The sequence below is a fragment of the Mandrillus leucophaeus genome, unplaced genomic scaffold (assembly GCF_000951045.1).
Source record: "Mandrillus leucophaeus isolate KB7577 unplaced genomic scaffold, Mleu.le_1.0 Scaffold957, whole genome shotgun sequence".
Taxonomy (NCBI): Eukaryota; Metazoa; Chordata; class Mammalia; order Primates; family Cercopithecidae; genus Mandrillus; species Mandrillus leucophaeus.
In genome coordinates, this window is record NW_012110441.1 from 366,312 (window position 1) to 384,697 (window position 18,386).

The following is an 18,386-nucleotide window of genomic DNA, read 5'->3' on the forward strand; positions in this document are numbered from 1 at the left end:
TGTCCAGTGCTGGGATTTGGACCAGTCCTGGTGGGGTCTGTCCAGTGCTGGGATGCTGTCATGTTATCACGTGACCCGGCCGTTGCTCACCAGTCGTCCTTGGTGAGTCCCTCTTCAGCATCACCGCAGTGGAAGCAACAAGACCCGCTGCCCCATGGTTGCACCAAACTGCTCCCCTCGGAGACCATGCAGGTATTTTCCTTCGCGGGGTCTGTGTGGGCTGGAGTGTACGGCTGGCTTGAGTGATGTGGATGCGTTTGCTTTTCCTTACAGACCGTGCCGCCCCAGAGCTAAGTGCACCGAGGCCTTGGCCAAGCAGAGCCTGGTCATGGACGCGGATGACAAGGCAGTCCTGAACCTCATTGCAGAGTGCGAGTGGGATCTCGGCAGGCCTCCCGGGAGCACGAGCTCCAGCCAGAAGGAGCGCGAGGCCGACTCTCGTGGTTCCCAAGGTGCGCTGCTCACCGCCAGGAGGCCTGTGGGGCCGCGGGCTCTGGGATGTAGTAGTGGTCACTGGCCTTGGAGTGCACAGCTGCGCTTTTCGTGGGACTTACCTTTAAGGGTAGGATCTTCATGATGTCTTTGTGTGCTTTCGAATGCCAGCCTTTTGGACTACAGATTTATAAAAGGACAAAGTTAACGTATTTGAGTATAGTCATACTGCATGATGGGTTAAATTGTGTCCTGAGATCACGGGAAAAGGCAAACTGTCTACAATAGACAAGAAGCCTGGTGTTCTGTGGCAGGTGGGGCTGACGTCTGTGGCAGCCGCAGAGGGCAGAGTCACTGAGCTTGTGGGAAACCCTGAGCTCAGGCTGCCGCATGTAGACCTTCAGATCCCAACACGGGTGTCACGGAGACTCCATCGCCCGGCAGTGCCGCCCTCCACTGGGACGTGCTGATAGACTTTAGCTTCATTTATTCCACCTCTATTGTGAGTTTCTGAGAACTTTTCATGGAAACAACAGGTGGAGACCTGAGTTTGGGCTGAAATCTTAGGTTCATCTGTGCCAGGACATCTGCCCTGTGGCAGCAGTGCCCGAGCCGCGTCCCTGCCAGCACTGGGCGCTGAGTCCTTTAATCCTAGCTCCTCTGTCAGGGGGTTGTGGTACCTGTTTATGGCTTTAATTTGCATCCCGCTGCTGTTGAAATACTGGCCGTGTCTGTCTCTTCTTTTCTCTCCAGGTCTGCCCACCTTTGTTCTGGGGTTGCTTCTCTTAGTATGGAGTCCTAAGGAGGTCTTGGTGGTTTTGAGACAAGCCCTTTCTCAGGCACAAGTGCTGCCAGTTTCCTCCCTTCTGTGGCTTGCCTTTTCATTTTTGGAACAGTGCTTTGAAGAGCACAAGTTTTAATTTCAGTCCAGTCCAGTTTATGAAGAGCACAAGTTTGTTCTGTGTTTTGTTTTTTTCGAGGTGGAGTTTTGCTCTGTCGCCCAGGCTGGAGTGCAGTGGCGCGATCTCGGCTCACTGCAACCTCTGCCTCCCGGTTTCGAGTGATTCTCCTGCCTCAGCTTCCCGAGCAGCTGGGACTGCAGGCACCCGCCACCACACCTGGCTAATTTTTGTATTTTTAGTAGAGATGGGGTTTCACCATGTTGGCCAGGCTGGTCTCAAACTCCTGACCTCAGGTGACCCACCCACCTCAGCCTCCCCAAGTGCTGGGATTACAGGGTAAGCCACCACACCCGGCTGAAGGGCACAAGTTTTAATTTCAGTACGGTCCAGTTTTTGAGTACTTCCCTTTGATGGTTTGGGCTTTTGTGTACCCTGTAAAGGAAGCTTTGTCCACCGCATGATCATGAAGATTTTCTCCCGTGTTTCCTTATAGTTGTCCCATAGTCTTAGTGTCTAGGTGTACAATTCACTTTTTGGAGCTTTTGTGTGTATTGTGAGTTAACGAGTCAAGACATTCCCCCTACATGTACAGTTGTCTGTTTGTATCCACTGGTTTTGAATCTCTGGAGTCAACCAACCGTGGATCAAAACTATTTGGAAAAAAGCAAAGAAAATTACAATACTGCAATTAAAAAATAATACAGTATAACTATTTACACAGCATTTATTTATTCTGTATTTTTGTAGAGATGGAGTCTTGCTATGTTGCCCAGGCTGGATTCAAACTCCTGGGTTCAGGCGATCCTCCTGTCTCAGCCTCCTGAGCCTCCCGGACTGCCGGCACGCGCCACCGTGGCCAGCTACGGTAGCATTTATGTTGTGTTATGTATCGTATTGTAAGTAGGCAAGAGATGACTTAAAGTACACGGGAGGATGTGTGCAGATTATACACAGTTACGCCATTTCACGTGAAAGAGTTGCATGTCCTTGACTCTTGCCATCCCTGGGGGTTGCCCGGAACCAGTCCTCTGTGGGACTGAGGAATGACTGTACATCCAGTTGTTCTGTTGCCTGTCATTTACAGAAGTACATTCAGTTGTTCTGATGCCTTTTGTTGAAAAGACTCTTTTTCCTCATTTAGTTACTTGACACTTTTGACCTGAGACTGTCTGGACTCTGTCTTCTGTTTTGTGCATCATTTTGTCTGACTTTGCTCCACTTCATGCGGCTTGATTCTTGCTGCCTTGTCCTGAGTCACGCAGGCGAGTGGTGCCAGTTCCCAGTTCCCAGCTCTCCTGTTGTTAGGAGTCACTGTGGATTCACTCCGGTGTCACCAGTATGTGATTAACCCCTCAGTCTAACAGATATCGTATGCTATTCAGAAGCTTAAAATGTAATTTTTAATGAAATAAAATTTTTACAGTATTTTATGAAATATTTTATTTACAATATTTTAATAAAACAGAATCCAGATATCTATTGAGCCCGCAGTTGGTACAGTACCAGTGTGGGGACTCTGGGAAGCAGGGCCGCGAGACGAGGAGGAGCAGCTGCAGAGGGTGCCGTCTGGAGAAGACACCATGGAGCCGGCCCTGTGGAGAGTTCCCGCCACCGTACGGAGCAGAGCTGGAGGCCTCCCGGCCTCCCGGGCCACACGTGTACTTCACCCCAGACCCAGGTACTTACACGTGTCTTAGTCTGTTTTCTGCTGCTGTAACAGAAAACCGCGGACTGAGTAATTTATAAGGAACAGAAGCTTATGTGGCTCGTGGTTCTGGAGGCTGGGAAGTCCAGGAGCACAGTGCTGGCACCTGGTGCTGGTCCTCCCGTGGCGCAGGTGGCAGCAAGCTCAAGACAGAGAAATGGAGCCAGGCTCATCCTTTATTAGGACCCCAAACCTGCAATACAGCATTCCCGCCTCCCTGAGGGCTGGCCCTGTGACCTGATCACCTCTTAAAGGCCCTCCACTTAATACTGTTACAATGGCAATAAGTTTCCAACTTAGGAACTTTGGGGGATTCCTTCAAACCGTAGCAACATGAAATCCCTGTCAACTTTTATTCCCTTCAGTTCCTTTTTAAGTAGTTAAATATTTTTCACAATGTTTGCTTTTACTATGAAATTTCTCCTGTTCTCTTTGTATTTGTTTGTGGAACCCTCCAAAATGTCTTTGGAAAGAATGCAGCACATTGAAAGTTATAATCCATTCATGGTTTAGATTCATGGTTGGTAAATAGGTGCTTTTTCTCTGCACGTGTGTGTGTGTGCACACCCTCCCTCTTCCCTACCCTCACCCCTCACCAACGCACACACACTTTCTTTTATGTGTATGGGCCCAGGTTATGGCTGTAACTACATTTTGAAAGTCAAAGGCGAGAAAAGGTAACCGAGAGCGTCACGTGATACCATGTGATGCTCACCTGTGTGGAGTAAGTATCAGAAAAGCTCCTGCCGCAAGCAGACCGGACACAGTGGCTCACGCCTGTAATCCCAGCATTTTGGGAGGCCGAGGCAGGCGGATTATTTGAGGTCAGGAGTTTAAGACCAGCCTGGCCAACATGGTGAAACCAGGTCTCTACTAAATATACAAAAATTAGCTGGGCATGGTGGTGGGCACCTGTAGTCCCAGCTACTCAGGAAGCTGAGGCATGAGAATCACTTGAACCCGGGAGGTGGAGGTTGCAGTGAGCCGAGATGGCACCACTACACTCCAGCCCGGGCAACAGAGCAAGACTCCATCTCAAAAAAAGAGAGAAGCCTCGTCTCGAGTGACCCTGGCACCTCCTGGAAGCTCGCTCATGCCCGGCTGGTGAGGAGCAGGGGACTAGCCAGGTCGTCTGTCAGCCACTGCAGGACGTGGTGGGTCATCTTGAGTTGTGCAGGCTGTGGTGGAGGCCAGGGCTGTGCCCGTTTGGTGCCTTCTCCTGCCTTCATTGTCCTTCCACAGACAAGTTCACCCTCCCCTGGGGCTTGTGTGTCGCGGGGCCTTCGTGGTCAGCACTGTGCCCAGGACCCACCACTTTATGGACCGTTGAGTCTGTCGCCTGTCTTCAGAGATGGATGTGTCCTTAGATGTTGTTTGGAACGCTTTGTTGAAGCGTATTGCATGGCAGTCATCACGGGGTGGACACGCTGAGCTGGGCGGTACCGGTCTGCTTCATCCAGACTCCCCCAGAGTTCGCGTGTTAGCACGTGTGCTCCTGTGTGCCCCTTCCTCCCTCGGCACCCTCCCTCTGCGTGTGTCTTTGTGCAGGTGGACGGATGTATATATGCACGTGGATGGGTATGCGTGTACATATGTAAGTGCGTGTGTGTGTCCGTGTGCGTATGTACACGGGCACACACATGCCTTTTAAAAGTTACAGTGCCGAACACGGCACCCAGAGAATGTGGCCTGACGCGGGCCCCGTCCTCTCTGTATTGCAGACTCCGTGGATACGGAGGACTCGGCCTCTCCTCAGAAGTTGGATTTGTCAGCGGAAATGGTGCCTGGTTCCCTGCCAGCCCCCGGAAAGTGCAGGAAGCGAAGAATGCCTGGTGGAAGATTCCAGGCATTTTCGGACCAGGAGGGTCTGGGCTGCCTGGAGAGAACTCACGGGTCCTCCGTGGCCGAGGAGAGCCTAAGCAGACAGAACAGCTCAGGAAGCAGGAGTGGGAGGACCTTGTCTCAGCCTGAGGCCTCAGAGACTGAGGAGCAGAGGTCTCGGGGCATGACCGACACCAGAGAGGTGAGAGAAGGGCTGGGGGGCAGAGGCCCACGGTGCCCTGTTCCTAATGTGGGGGTGGTACGGCTTTGGCAATGCCGTGATTACGCCTACGGCACTGGCCGTGTCCCAGGATAAAGGGAACCATCACACTTAGGTTTCCAGGGCGCTTGCTGCTGGGTTTTGTTGGACGTGTGCCTCTGTGCCACACGTTGCCCCTGCAGTGCTGTTCTGAGTGGAAGCCTGTGGTGGAGAGGGGGGACTCTGCCTTACGGCGTACGGGGCGTTTGTCTCCAAAGTTGGAATCGGGCATCTTGGCCGGCTGAGCCACTGATGACCCTGTCATGAAGGGAGGATCCTGGAGGTCATTGTGATGAGAGACCGAGTTCCTCCGTCCTCAGGGTGGCCTAGAGGCCGGGGGGACAACTGGCACAGGCCCAGTCAGAGGTGTTGAGACACACCTGCTGTAGACACGCACGCAGACCCCCCAGAGGGGAACAGGCAGGGGCTGTTCACTTGGTGCTTACCACAACGAGGGCTTCAGACTCCCGGGCAGGCAGAGGAGCGGGAAGGTGCGGAATTGTGGGACGGGGAGGGAGGCATGGCTGGAGCTGGAGGCGGCTCCCTAGCAGCACAGGGTCAGGGGTTCTAGAGCTGAGTGGGGCGTGTTTGACGTCCCTGGCAGGTCCTGAGCTAGAAGGGAGGCAGAAATGGGGGAGGCAGGTAGTCTGTTTCAGGGTTATTGTTTGACTCTGGGCCGTTGCTGGGGACAGTGTCTGGCACGCTGCCAGCCTGACCGTGGGCGCCTGACCGTGGGCGCCTGACCGTGGGCTGCTTCCAGGGCGGCTCCCTTTCAGCGCAGGCTCCGACCATGGCCTGGGCGTGTCTTCCGCTTCCCTGTCTGGGCTGAGGGAAGGAGTCTGGGGCCTGCTTGAGTTGGGAATGTGTGGGCCCCGTCCTGGCGTGTCATCGAGACCTCACTCATCCAGGACCGGTGCACCTGGCTAAGCCTCACTGGGCAGGCACTGCTAAGCCGCCCTCCACCTAGCTCAGGGCTGGGGCCTCACAGCACCTGCCCTCCCCTCCGTGGTGCGAAGGCATCCCAGGGTGTGCTCGGGGCACCTGCTGGCATTCAGGACCTCAGTTACCAGTGAGTTACTGACTCACTGGCCTCATGGTTTTGTTTCCATCACAGCCATCTCCTGGGTCACGCTCGGCTCTACCCGGGAAGAAGACGACCCTGCAGGCGGCACTCCTGGAGACGCTCTTGGACCTGGTGGACAGGAGCTGGGGTGGCTGCAGGTCCCTGCACAGCAACGAGGCATTCCTCAGTGAGTCAGGGTGGCCGCTGCTCTTGCCCTCCAGGCAGCGTCTGTGTGGGTTCTGGGGTCCTCTGCATTTGGTGACCTGAGAGTCATCTCAGCCCCAGGTGTCCTGTGTCCCCTCCCACAAGCGTGTGGTGGTCCCATGCCTGGGCCCTCCCTGGCAGTCTCCGCCTCTCACAGCGGCCAGGGCTCTTGGGAGGCACCACATGGGCCTGGGCCTGTGTCCCCCCTGCTGTGCTCTGGGGTGTTGGGGGACCTGTGACCTTGTTTTGCTCAAAATGCTGTCCAAAGGGGCTTGGTTCTGAAGGTTGTGTTCACGTGGGGATTTGGAGTTTGGAAGCTGCTCAGCATCTTCTCCCCTGACGTGGACATGTGGCCTGTGCTGGGCCTGGACTGCAGAGCTTTTGGTCGGGGTGGGGCCCAGGAGGGTGGTCCCTCCCCAGAGAGGACTTGGGTCTGTTTGATTCTGCCAGGCAACCCGTACGTGAGCACACTGGGGCCTCCCTCATCCGGGGTCACACTGGGAGACCAGGAGATGCCGCGTCCCTGGGGCACCTTCTCTTTGTCCTGCAGCCTGGGGTGTGGCTGTGTGTGTCCCTCAGGAGCCTTGCCAGTGTGCTCTCCCGGCAGACCCTGGGCACAGCTCTGAGCTGTCTGAGTGCCCCTCGCAGTGTCGTAGCCCCTCAGCTCCTAGAATGAGGACGCCCTGCAGTCGAAGCCCACCCGGACCCCAGCCCTGTAAACCTCCCCTCTCCCTAGGCTGGTGTCCTGCAGGAGCCGCCTGAGCTTGTCGTTGGTGGCAGGGGGACTGTCCCAGGCCCAGGCCACTGTCCCAGTGTGGGGTTGCCAGCTGGCGTCCGCACTGCGGTTTCCACACAGGGCGGTTGGTGCTTGTGGAAGACGCAGCGAGTTGCGGCAGTGCCTCTGAAACCTTGAGGCGCAGCGGCCCCTATTTGCCCCTTTTCTTGGGAGTCACTTCTTCTCTTTCTTCAGTTCCCACCCTGCCCGTGTGTGGACGCACAGAGCCTAAGGTGGTTTTGTGGCGCCAACACCCTGTTGCCCCCTCCCTGCCTGCCGTCTTTTTGAAGCATCGTCTGTGAGATTCAAAACATACTGAGCTGATTTTGTTATGTCATCTTTTAAGCCTGAGTGCTAGTGTAATATTTGATTTTCACTCCTAGCTCAGGCAAGACACATCTTGTCATCTGTTGAAGAATTCACAGCGGCTCAGGACGGCTCTGCGACGGTGGGTGCAGACGTCGGCTCCCTGGCTCTGGAGAGTAAGTCCCTGCAAAGCCGCCTTGCTGAGCAGCAGCAGCGGCACGCCCAGGAGATGAGCGAGGCGACGGCAGAGCTGCAACGCACACGCCAGGAGCTGGTGAGCCCGCCCTGGCGCCGTGTCTGTGTCCACGTGACTGGGGGAAACACGGCTTTGACTTCCAGGAACGAGGGCAGCTCCTTGAGGCCACATTGTCCCAACCGCCATCTCTGCAGCCCCACGTCTGCCCTTCCTGCCCGGGACCCAGCCACCCCCAGGAACGTGGCCTGCCCTGTCTCACAACAGGCCTGGAGCACTTTGGAGACAGCCGTGGCGCCGGCCACCTTCTCTCCTCATAGGGGCTGGGCTGGGGAGGCGGGCAGGGGTGACGCCAGCTGGAGACGATCTTTAGTCCCCGTCCTCTGGCGCAGTCTCCCCCGTCCCCTCCCGAGAGGTCCAGTGTACCAGGTGATCGCAGGGTCCCTGCTGCTGCCCTGCCTGTGCGTCCTCCCCCGGACCACCGGGCGCTGCTGGGCGCTGCGGGAGCCAGGCCTGGACGTGACTTTGTCTTGCTGACCCGTCTCTCAGGGCCTCAAATTGGAGACAACTGAGGCCACTCTCCTTTTACGAAGGAGATGACGGCCAGTGTTCCATGGTGAGCTGGGGCTACAGGGCAAGTTACCCCAAAATGAACAGCTGAAAACCCACATTTATCCCCTTGGATTTCTGTGGGTCGGGCCTGAGGCTCAGCTCAGCTCAGCCAGGTGCGTCTGGCTCCGTCTCAGCCGTGGGCCAGGGCCACCGTCTCGTCTGAGGCCTCATGGGGCAGGATCCTCCCAGGCTCCCTCCACACTGCAAGGGCCTCCCCATGGGCTGCTGGCATCCTCAGGACAGGGAGCTGGTGGTCAGAGAGCCACACTCAGGCAGAAGCCGCCCTCCGGGAGTCCTGGTGTGAGGGCAGAGCCATGTGAGGAGGTGCACACCCAGAGGGGCCTTGTTAGCCTCTGTAAAATGGGAGTGAAGTCGGCCCGGGACGGCTTCGAAAACTGCCTCTGAACTTATCTGACAAGTACATACTATCTGTTTCATGGGAACCTACATCTCAGAGATCCCACACAGCGCTTCCTCTTTAGAGAAGAAAAAGTACAGATGACAAAGCAACACAGGCAGTGTCTGATTAAACGCACGTGCCCCGCCCACCCCCGCCCCCGGCCGGGTCTGGAAGCCTCAGCACGTGGCCTTCATCTGGAAGCCTCTGTATTTCAACACACGTGGGCCCCATCCCCCCGTCCAGAAGCCTCTGCATTAAACACATGTCCCCCTGTCCAGAAGCCTCAGTATTTAAACACACGTGGCCCCTCCTCTGGAAGCCTCTGGATTTAAGAACATGTGGCCCTTTCTCTGGAAGCTTCTGTATTTAAACACACGTGGCCCCCGTCCGGGAGCCTCTGTTCAGACACACGTGGCCCCCGTCCGGGAGCCTCTGTTCAGACACACGTGGCCCCCGTCCGGGAGCCTCTGTTCAGACACACGTGGCCCCCGTCTGGGAGCCTCTTGTTTAGACACATGTGGCCTCTCCTCTGGAAGCCTCTGGATTTAAGAACATGTGGCCCCTTCTCTGGAAGCTTCTGTATTTAAACACACATGGCCCCCGGTCTGGAAGCCTTTGTACTTAACACACGTTGGCCCGCTGTCTGGAAAGTGAGCTGGGCGCCATCACCGGTGATGTCTTTTCTGTGGGACGCAGCCGGGCACACCCCTTGCCCTTCTGAGCCTGAGACCAGATGGAGCCGACAGGTGGAGCCCAAAGGTGTGCTGAGCGCCAGTGTCACCAGGGGTGAGAGTCACGTGCAGCTGTGGCTGCTGTGGACGCCTGCTTTTTCGCCCTCTGCAGTTTGCCCAACCCTGTCCCTTGGGGCAGCCCTGGGCCACAGGACAGAGCAGCCCCGGTTCCTTGTCAGGACGAGTGATCGGAAGGATCTGGCAGCCCCAGGCCCCGCGGGTAAGGAGCAGTCAGTACAGTCAGGAACCCCGCGGAGGGAGCAGCCAGGCAGGCTGGTGGGCACTGCCTTCCAGGGAGGCGCACATCTGTCACTCCAGAAGCACCCAAGTTTACTCTGCCACGTGAGGACGCTCATCCCTCGGTCGCATCAACCTCGAACGTGCTTCCTTCGGAAGCTGCAGTCCAGTGTCCTGAGGCAAAGGTGGCCCCACTCCCAGCTGCTGTGCCTGGCACGGCCTCCGAGGCAGATGGGCTGCGCCCAGCCTGGGTGCAGTCGGTCCTCTGTTCCCTGCGCCTGCTGTGGCCTAGACTCCAAAAAATAAAAATTAAACAGTTAGCTAGGCGTGTGCTGGCACGCTCCTGTCATCCCAGCTGTTTTGGGAGGTAGAGGCAGGAGGCTCAGGAGTTGGGGGCTGCAGTGAGCTGTGATTGCTCCACTGACCTCCAGTTTGGACGACAGAGCAAGACTTTGCCTCAAAGAAACTAATGAAAAAGAGCTGGGAGCTCACAGCCCTGCCTTAATTGCTCACCGCGTCCTTGGGAGGCAAAACCATGAGACGTGACGCTGCCAGGAGCTTTCTGGACGACCCAAAGCACCGCACGGAGGGCAGGTCGTGCTGGTTGGCACCACTGCAGCAGACACGTTGGCAGAAGCCGTGAAATGAAGAACTGGCCAGGATAAGCCTGAGGGGGACGGTCTCAGACCCAGCGATCAGCTTTCACCATGGGCGTCGGGGCCTGGCGGGCGCGTGCGTGCTGAGGGGGCTGTCGGCGGGTGGGCTCCTGAGCGGAGGACAAAGTGGAGACACCCCCAGCACGAGGCTTTTGCTGTACAGACTCAGGCGCTCCCTCCCCTGGTGGCAGTCAGTTGGGGTCTGCTCAGCACCCCCGGCCCCAGGATGTGCCTGCTGGTGCCTGAGAGAGCAGCAGCCTGGTGAGCCTGGATCCCTGGGGACCCTGGACGCAGCTGCTGGCAGCTTGGATGGCTCACACCTCACCAGGCACCCTGGGGCCGGGGAGGGGCAGAGGCTGCCGTGTGGCTGCAGGCATGGCCCTTTCCCCTCCTTGATGACAGCTCGTCCTGTGCTCTGGGTCTTCTCCATACTTTGAGGATGTGAAAGGAGCTAGAACAAAAGGGGATTCCTGCAGGGCCACCTGTGCCTCACACTGGCACCAAGGCCTGGGACCCACAGTGTCTGTGAGGGCGTCCTGGGAGAGGCAGGGCTCCCCCAGCCACCACCGGCTGCCCTGCCCAGCATCAGGCCTGCGGGTCCTGCTGGAGCACATGCCTCAGGGAGACTCGGGAGTGGGGCTTTCACGGGGCTGGGGCGCTCCTTTCCATCCCTCTCCTCACTCGCCCCCTCCCCTGAGGGTGCTGCAGGGCTGGGCAGGCAGGCTGGAGGCAGGGAGATGTGCCATGAAACCGAATTATTGCCTTTCGCATCGTGACTCCAAGTATGCAGAAGGAACCCTCTGGGGATTCGCAGAAGGTTTCAGTTTTATTTTCTATACACATTTTACTGAATTTGACTTGTGCATTTTAAGTGTATTTTCTGTGTCCCCAGGATGATTTGAGACAACATTTAGATAAATCTTTGGAAGAGAACAGTAGCTTAAAATCGCTTTTGTTGAGTATGAAAAAGGAAGTGAAGAGTGCAGACACTGCAGCCACGTTAAATTTACAGATCGCTGGTAAGTTTGGTCATTTTGTAAACTGTAAGCGTTCAAATGTGCCTAGGTAACGAGGAAGGCGAGCAGCAGCAGACACAGTTGGTAAGTGGGGAGCCGAGTCCCTGCCTTGCTGGCTGGCATGGAGGCTGCCTTGGCCGGAGTTTATGGCACACACGCGTGTCTGGGGCAGTCCTGGCGTGGATGTGGGAGGCAAGGCCACCTCTGTCCTCCCCCTGCCCGGCCGTCCTCCCCTCAGCACAGGGTGTCAGGGCTGCAGCTGCTGGAGCGGCCTGGTCACTATGGGATTCGCTGCTCCTGTCTGGCGTCCTCCCACGGTTATGCTGCCGTCGAATCGGTGAATGAGCCTGTTGCCCAGCGTCTCAGCGTTACAGATTCGGGTTGCATTTCTGGGGAACCCGTGTTTCTCCCGAGCAGGCCTGCTGTGGTCACTGTTTCATCCAGATCCAGATCTTTCTCATTTCCCTCTCTTCACTTTTTTTGTTCTATTTTGCTATTTTTACAAAAGCGTTTTCAGTATTTCAAGTTCAGATACCTGGATTTTAAATAAGGAAGTGCCGATGGAGTCTGCTGTCCATGGTAACCTTCTCTGTGTGGCATGGAGTTTCTTGGAAGTTTTAACTCATACTTCCCTGAGAATGACCAGTGGAGCATCTTTTCCTGGTCTAACCTCTCAGGGCTCACAGGCTTTTTCTTGAAGTCCAGGTATTAACTGTTTCAGGGCGTGTGGGCCTCATGGTGTCTGTCCCAACCAGCCGTGGCCTGTGTGGCAGGGAGGCAGCTGCAGATGAGGCCTGTGGCCGCTCTGTCCTCTGGGGCAGCGTCTCCTCACATCTTCCGCCTGTTGGTTTTTATTGGGTGGTTTTATTGAGTGGTAAGAGTTCCTTAGAGTCTTCTTTTTTATTTACAAATTTTGCTTTTCTATCTTCTGTTTCTTTAAGACATTGTTATGTTTACAACAGGTCCTTGAATAACTGTTCATTCAACATCATTTCGTCAGAAAGGTGATGAGAAAAAACAATCAGTTCTCTGCCCGGGAGAACTGTGTGTGTGGCTTGCTCTCCCGGCTCCGTGGTTTCTCTGGGGGCGCTGGTGTCCTCCCATGCCCCGAAGCCGTGCACACCAGGGCGTTGGCGTGTCTGACCCGTCCCGTCCCGAGTGAGCGCAGGTACGAGCCGCTCGCCGTGCGATGACGTCTGATCAGGGCTGGTCCCCGCTTCACGCCCTGAGCCGCTGGGATGGGCTGCAGCAGTAAATTATGATCTAACTTGTCTGTTACTGGCTCTAAAATGTATGCATTGCTTCCGTTTATTTTAATGTTTACTATTAGAGGTGTTTTGGTCTTTGGCGGTTTGGTGATGTTCTTGTGACTAGAAATTGCTGTGGGAGCGTCACTCTTGCTCCTGTCGGCAGCCTGTGTGGATGGTGAATTCGGCTTCGTTCTACGGTGGTTGCTTTGCTTTGTGGCCGTTTCCGGAACCATCAGCACGAAGCGAGGACTTGCTGGACTTTCCCTTACACTCCTTCTTAGCAACTTCACTTGCCGTGTGAATTTTTTATTTTATTGCTAATTCTTCCCCGAGTTCAGACCTCTGTTTTCTGACATTTCTGATTGTGACTTACGTTGTTTTTCGTTTCTTCTGTCATTTCCTTTTTGTCTTCAGCTTATTTTGAAACAGTGGTTCTGGTGTGGGTCCATTCTGGGGGCGTGGCTTTCACTGTGGTAGGGCTGTTCTTGTGCCCTGACCTTTTGCCTTACAGAAACTGGGATTTGGCTTCAGTACTTTCTGCTTCTTTTTACATGAAAATTATGCTTCTGAATTTCAAGGAGGCAGGGTCAGGGCACCTTTTCTGACCTCATGGATCAAGGATAGGGCAGTCTCCTTTTGGGGATTCTCAGGCCCTGTTCTCTCCTCCACCCTTCTGTGATGCCGTCGTCCTGGTTGACCTTGACCCTGACCCCACACCAGCTGTTCCTCTTGGTGTAGGCTCTGTTGTAGAAGGGACCAGGCAGGTCAGCTCTGGGGGATCGCAGGGCTGCCTCAGCTTTTCCAGACTGCACAGGGGCCCCTGGCCTCACCCTCATGGGAGGGGCAGGGCTGTGGTTTCCTGGTTGGCCCACTGGGTTCCCCAAGAGAGCAAGGGCACCTGGGGGCTGTCCCGTTCTCAGAGCTGACGGCCACGGCCACCCACTGCTGATGGCTGCCTCACCCCCGCAGAAGTGGACGTGATGTGTGACTTGTGGCCGTTGGGGGTTTGTCCCAGCCCTTGTGTTTGGGGTCCCAAGGCTTCTTTGTCCCTGGGATGCTGTAGTGTTGTCCTTGGGGTTCTGGTTTTGCCATCTAAGGACTCTTGGTTTGACCACCATGGGGACTGGAAGGTCCCGAAACTGTGCCACCCTGCGTTTCCTTCATTCCTGCCCTCTGTGAACATGTCTGTGGACATAGACTCCACGTGGCGTGGCCTTTACACGTGGATGCTGCTGCGGCACTGCTGCCTCGTGGGTGAGAAGAGCCTGCCATCGGTGTCACCGTCACCTTTGCCCACCACCTTCCCCCCCGGCTCTCTCACTGCCTCTGTCACGTGTGGTTTTGCAAGAGTGTGTCTACGTGTGGGTTTATTTGTATCCCATGTTTGGATCTGGGGAGCCACTAAATAGTATCTCTCTTTTCCTCTTGCGCTGGAAATCCAGAAACAGGCAGGAATTAGTAGATGGAAACCAGCCACATTTTCAGTCACTGATGGACGCAGAGTCAGAGGGCACTTGGGAGACCTGTGGCCACTGTGGGCTGCTTAGTGCTTTTCCCGAAACCCACAGGCCCTCCCTTCAGGGGTAGAGTGTGCTTCCTGGTGGAGGAGAAACCAGCAGACAGGCCCGTGGAGGGGCTGCCAGCCAGTGCTGCCTCTCCCTGCCCTCACACAGGGATGTGGCTCCGTGGGGGCCTGTGGAGGGCAGACCACACAGCTTCAGCCTGGGGAGGGCCCAGGGTAGAAACACACAGGGTGGGGCCGTGGCATTCATGCTCGCCCTGTCTTTGAGTCTCGTTAAAACTGATCTTTTCCAGCTATATTCTTTTTCTGGTAACCAAGATCTAGTTTAAATGTAGAATTGTTTTCATTTTCAAAATGCATGAATGAGTTTTACTAAATAATGGTACTTTTTATTTCTTTCTCTTTCAGGACTTCAAACAAGTGTGAAGAGGCTGTGTGGTGAGATTGTGGAACTGAAGCAGCACCTGGAGCACTACGACAAGATCCAGGAGCTCACGCAGATGCTGCAGGAGAGCCACAGGTGCCTGCCCATGAGGCTTGGGTGGGCCCCGGAGGGGAGAAGGCCCAGGCACAGGGAGGGTGGGGCCGGACTGGGTCACACCCAGAAGGCACAGAGGAGCAGCTCCTGAGTCTTGGCCGATGACATCCAGGACCCACTGCTGATTTGAAACTTCCGTAAACTTGCCTCTCTGAAAACTGAGGCCCTTCTTGCTGTTGGATGTGTGAGGCATGGATCATGAAGTGTGACCCATGAGGTGTGACCGTGAGGTGTGGACTGTGAGGTCTGACCATGAGGTGTGACTGTGAGGCATGGACTGTGAGATGGGACTGTGAGGTATGTGACCATGGGGTGTGGACTGTGAGGTATCGACCCTGAGTGTGAGGTGTGGACCGTGAGGTGTGGACCGTGAGGTGTGACCGTGAGGTGTGACTGTGAGGTGTGACTGTGAGGTGTGGACCGTGAGGTGTGGACCGTGAGGTGTGACTGTGAGGTGTGACTGTGAGGTGTGGACTGTGAGGTGTGGACTGTGAGGTGTGACTGTGAGGTGTGGACTGTGAGGTGTGACTGAAGTGTAGACCGTAAGGTGTGACTATGAGGTGTGACTGTGAAGTGTAGACCGTGAGGTATGACTGTGAGGTGTGACTGTGAAGTGTAGACCGTGAGGTATGACTGTGAGGTGTGACTGTGAAGTGTAGACCGTGAGGTGTGACTGTGAGGTGTGACTGAGGCATGGCTGTGAGGTGTGACTGTGAATTGTGAATGTGAGGTGTGGAGTGTGAGGTGTGGACTGTGAGGCATGACTGTGAGGTGTGACTGAGGCATGACTGAATTGTGAATGTGAAGTGTGGACTGTGAGTTGTGGACTGTGCGGTATATGACCTGCATGCAGTGTGACCAGGGGAGACAGGCATATGAGAGATGGTCGGGCATGGCGGGGCAACCTGGTTCCCCTGGGCAGCTGTGCTTCCCCCTTCACTGCAGTTCGTGTTCAGTTGGAAACATGGAGATTTCACCTTTACTCCCTGGCTATAGGGGGATGGTGGGAAGGGGGCTGGGTGTGAGGGGATCTTCAAGGCAGAATCTTAGTTCGTCTTTAAAGAATTGTGTGCTAGGAAGTGGTTGGAAGTTGGGTGCAGAAAGGAAGAGGCGAGCTGCTGGAGGAGGCAAGGACAGTTTGCTCTGGGCGGTTTTGTGGGTGCTGTTGTGTGAACCCCTGTTCCTGTGGCCTCAGCCGGGAAGGCTGCTCTGGTCAGTTCCTCCCCGTTCCCCTCCCATTCCCTCTTCCTTTCCCCCCATCTCCCAATCCTCCTCCCTCCCCCAGTCCTCAGGCTGAGGCTGCCACACTCACCTGGGTTCGAATACAGTCTGGACATAGGTGTAGCCAGGCTCTGCCCCTTCCGGGATAAAGGCCACAGACCCCCGTGGGCCCACCACAGTTAAGTTATAGAGGGGAAGGGTCCTGAAAAGACTGGGCCAAGAGGAGATGCAGCGGCGCGGAAGGCAGGGGACTGTGGCGGCCATGGGTGCAGTGCACACAGTCGTGGGCAGGGCCACGTCACTCCCTGGAACCTGGCGGGCCTGTCTGTGGCAGGTCAGGGCGGAGTTGGGGGTCATGCTCCTTGAGCACTGTCCTGAACGTGGACAAGGTAGGGTCACAGCTCCCAAACACGGTGGGATCAGGCTTCTGCCCCCAGGATTCATGCTGGCTTCATCCAGTCCTGGCCTGCGGCTCTTTTGGTGTCCAAGCAAACAGGGCCTGGCCCTGCACAGTGGTCCCGTCAGTGGGGTGCCCATCTCTGCGGCTAATGTGGCCGAGGTCAGTGGGCCTTGCCTTGTCTAATACTTGTAATGCCCTGAGTGTTCTCAATTCATCACTGACTGGGTGAGCAGGGCAATTTGGAAATGACAAAGTTGGCAAAATGCAATAGCACTTTATTTCTAAAATAAAAATGGCCAAAAGCATTAAAAACTAGGACTCTTCTATTACACTATTACGATGTCAAAATTATTATATTTGACTGGGAATTAGAAATATTTCAGTCTCTGTATCCTTTCTAGAATTAGAACATTGTTTTGCTAGCCATGAAGTTTATCATCCTCTTCTCATAAAACTGGGTGTAGCTGGAATAGCAGAGGCGCCATTCAGTCACTCAGCCCGTTCAGCTCATTCGTTCATTCCATAGGTGTGAGCAGCACCTCCAAGGCTGCTCCCAGGGGTCAGGGCAGTGGTTGGGAAGGGAGGAGGCAGGTGGGCGGTAGCCAGTGGGACACAGAAGGTGATGGGGCCACAGTGACAGGTCTGTGTGCAGGGCCAGGGCAGCTTCGTGCCCGTGCAGGGAGGTGGGCAGGCCCAGCAGGTGAGGGCGACACCACTGGAGAGGACGGAAGTGCCAAGAAGCCGCTTCCCTGTCGTTCTGCAGCTCCCTGGTCAGCACCAATGAACACCTGCTGCAGGAGCTGAGCCAGGTGCGGGCGCAGCACAGAGCCGAGGTGGAGCAGATGCACTGGAGCTACCAGGAGCTCAAAAAGACCATGGCCCTGTTTCCACACAGCAGCACCAGCCAAGGAGGCTGCCAGGCCTGCTGACTCCTGCCGAGAAGCTGGGCCGCCCCTTAAGCTCCCTGCTAAAGCGACATCGTCTGCACCTTTGTCCTTCTTTACTGAGTGTACTGGCTGGCAAGAGTTCTCTCTTCTGTTTGTAATTATTTAGGAGTTTTGGAATGTATTCAGGGCCTGTAGCATGGTTTTCTAAAGCACTTCCTAAAATGATATGATTACTGCAAGCCCTTTGCATGTTTTCAGACAAAACACATTGACATATTTTGAGACAAACTGACCATTAATCTTTTATCCAGTATCCTGAGATGAAGTAAATGCAGTGTTTTACTGCCTGATGTGAAAGAGAGCTATGTATGATCATTAAAGAAAATAATTTTCTGTATAACAAGCAATCTTTAATAAACCAATACATTGTTCTGAAAAGTTACTTTTTGTTTTTTGTTTTTTTTTTTTTTTTGAGACGGAGTCTCGCTCTGTCGCCCAGGCGGGAGTGCAGTGGCCGGATCTCAGCTCACTGCAAGCTCCGCCTCCCGGGTTCACGCCATTCTCCTGCCTCAGCCTCCCGAGTAGCTGGGACTACAGGTGCCCGCCACCTCGCCCGGCTAGTTTTTTTTTTTGTATTTTTTAGTAGAGACGGGGTTTCACTGTGTTAGCCAGGATGGTCTCGATCTCCTGACCTCGTGATCCGCCCATCTCGGCCTCCCAAAGTGCTGGGATTACAGGCTTGAGCCACCACGCCCGGCCTGAAAAGTTACTTTTTAAGTGGCTGTATACAAATTGTAACTGAGTTTGTCATTGAATTATTTTATAGAACAAGCTGTGCACCATGATAGGTGAGCGGGAATAATTCAAAGACTTAACACAAGTAACACTTATAGATGTGGGGGAAAAAAACCTTGAAAATACTGTCTTATGATATTAACATATCACAGCAAAAACATCTACCCAAGCCCTGGCGCTCTCTTTTGTTTGCAGTGTAGTTCTGAAAATTACATCATAATAGGACACAAAACTAGATTTTTAGTTTGGAAACTGCATATCTTATGTCATACTTGTTGTGATTAGTAAAACAGGGTCATTTTTTAAAAATGACGTTTAACTGATATTGGAAAGAATGAGCAGGCCTAAGAAGAAAATGCTGTGTGCTAGCTGTGTGTGTGCGCGCTTGCTGTGTGTGTGCGCGCTTGCTGTGTGTGTGCACTTGGTTTGTGTGTGTATGCTAGCTCTGTGTTCATGCGGTT

General features: G+C 54.8%; 1 protein-coding gene across 1 annotated transcript in view; it reads left to right on the forward strand.

The window, feature by feature from the left end:
* Positions 1-17,568, forward strand: part of CEP72 (centrosomal protein 72kDa) — a 60,001-nt gene extending 42,433 nt beyond the window's left edge. The window contains 8 exon segments of the mRNA XM_011970589.1: positions 274-452; positions 2,800-3,012; positions 4,761-5,062; positions 6,234-6,369; positions 7,545-7,741; positions 11,189-11,315; positions 14,493-14,604; positions 17,007-17,568. Coding sequence (XP_011825979.1) covers positions 274-452; positions 2,800-3,012; positions 4,761-5,062; positions 6,234-6,369; positions 7,545-7,741; positions 11,189-11,315; positions 14,493-14,604; positions 17,007-17,172 — 1,432 coding nt within the window. The 3' untranslated portion in view covers positions 17,173-17,568.
* Positions 17,569-18,386: the final 818 nt, after the last annotated feature.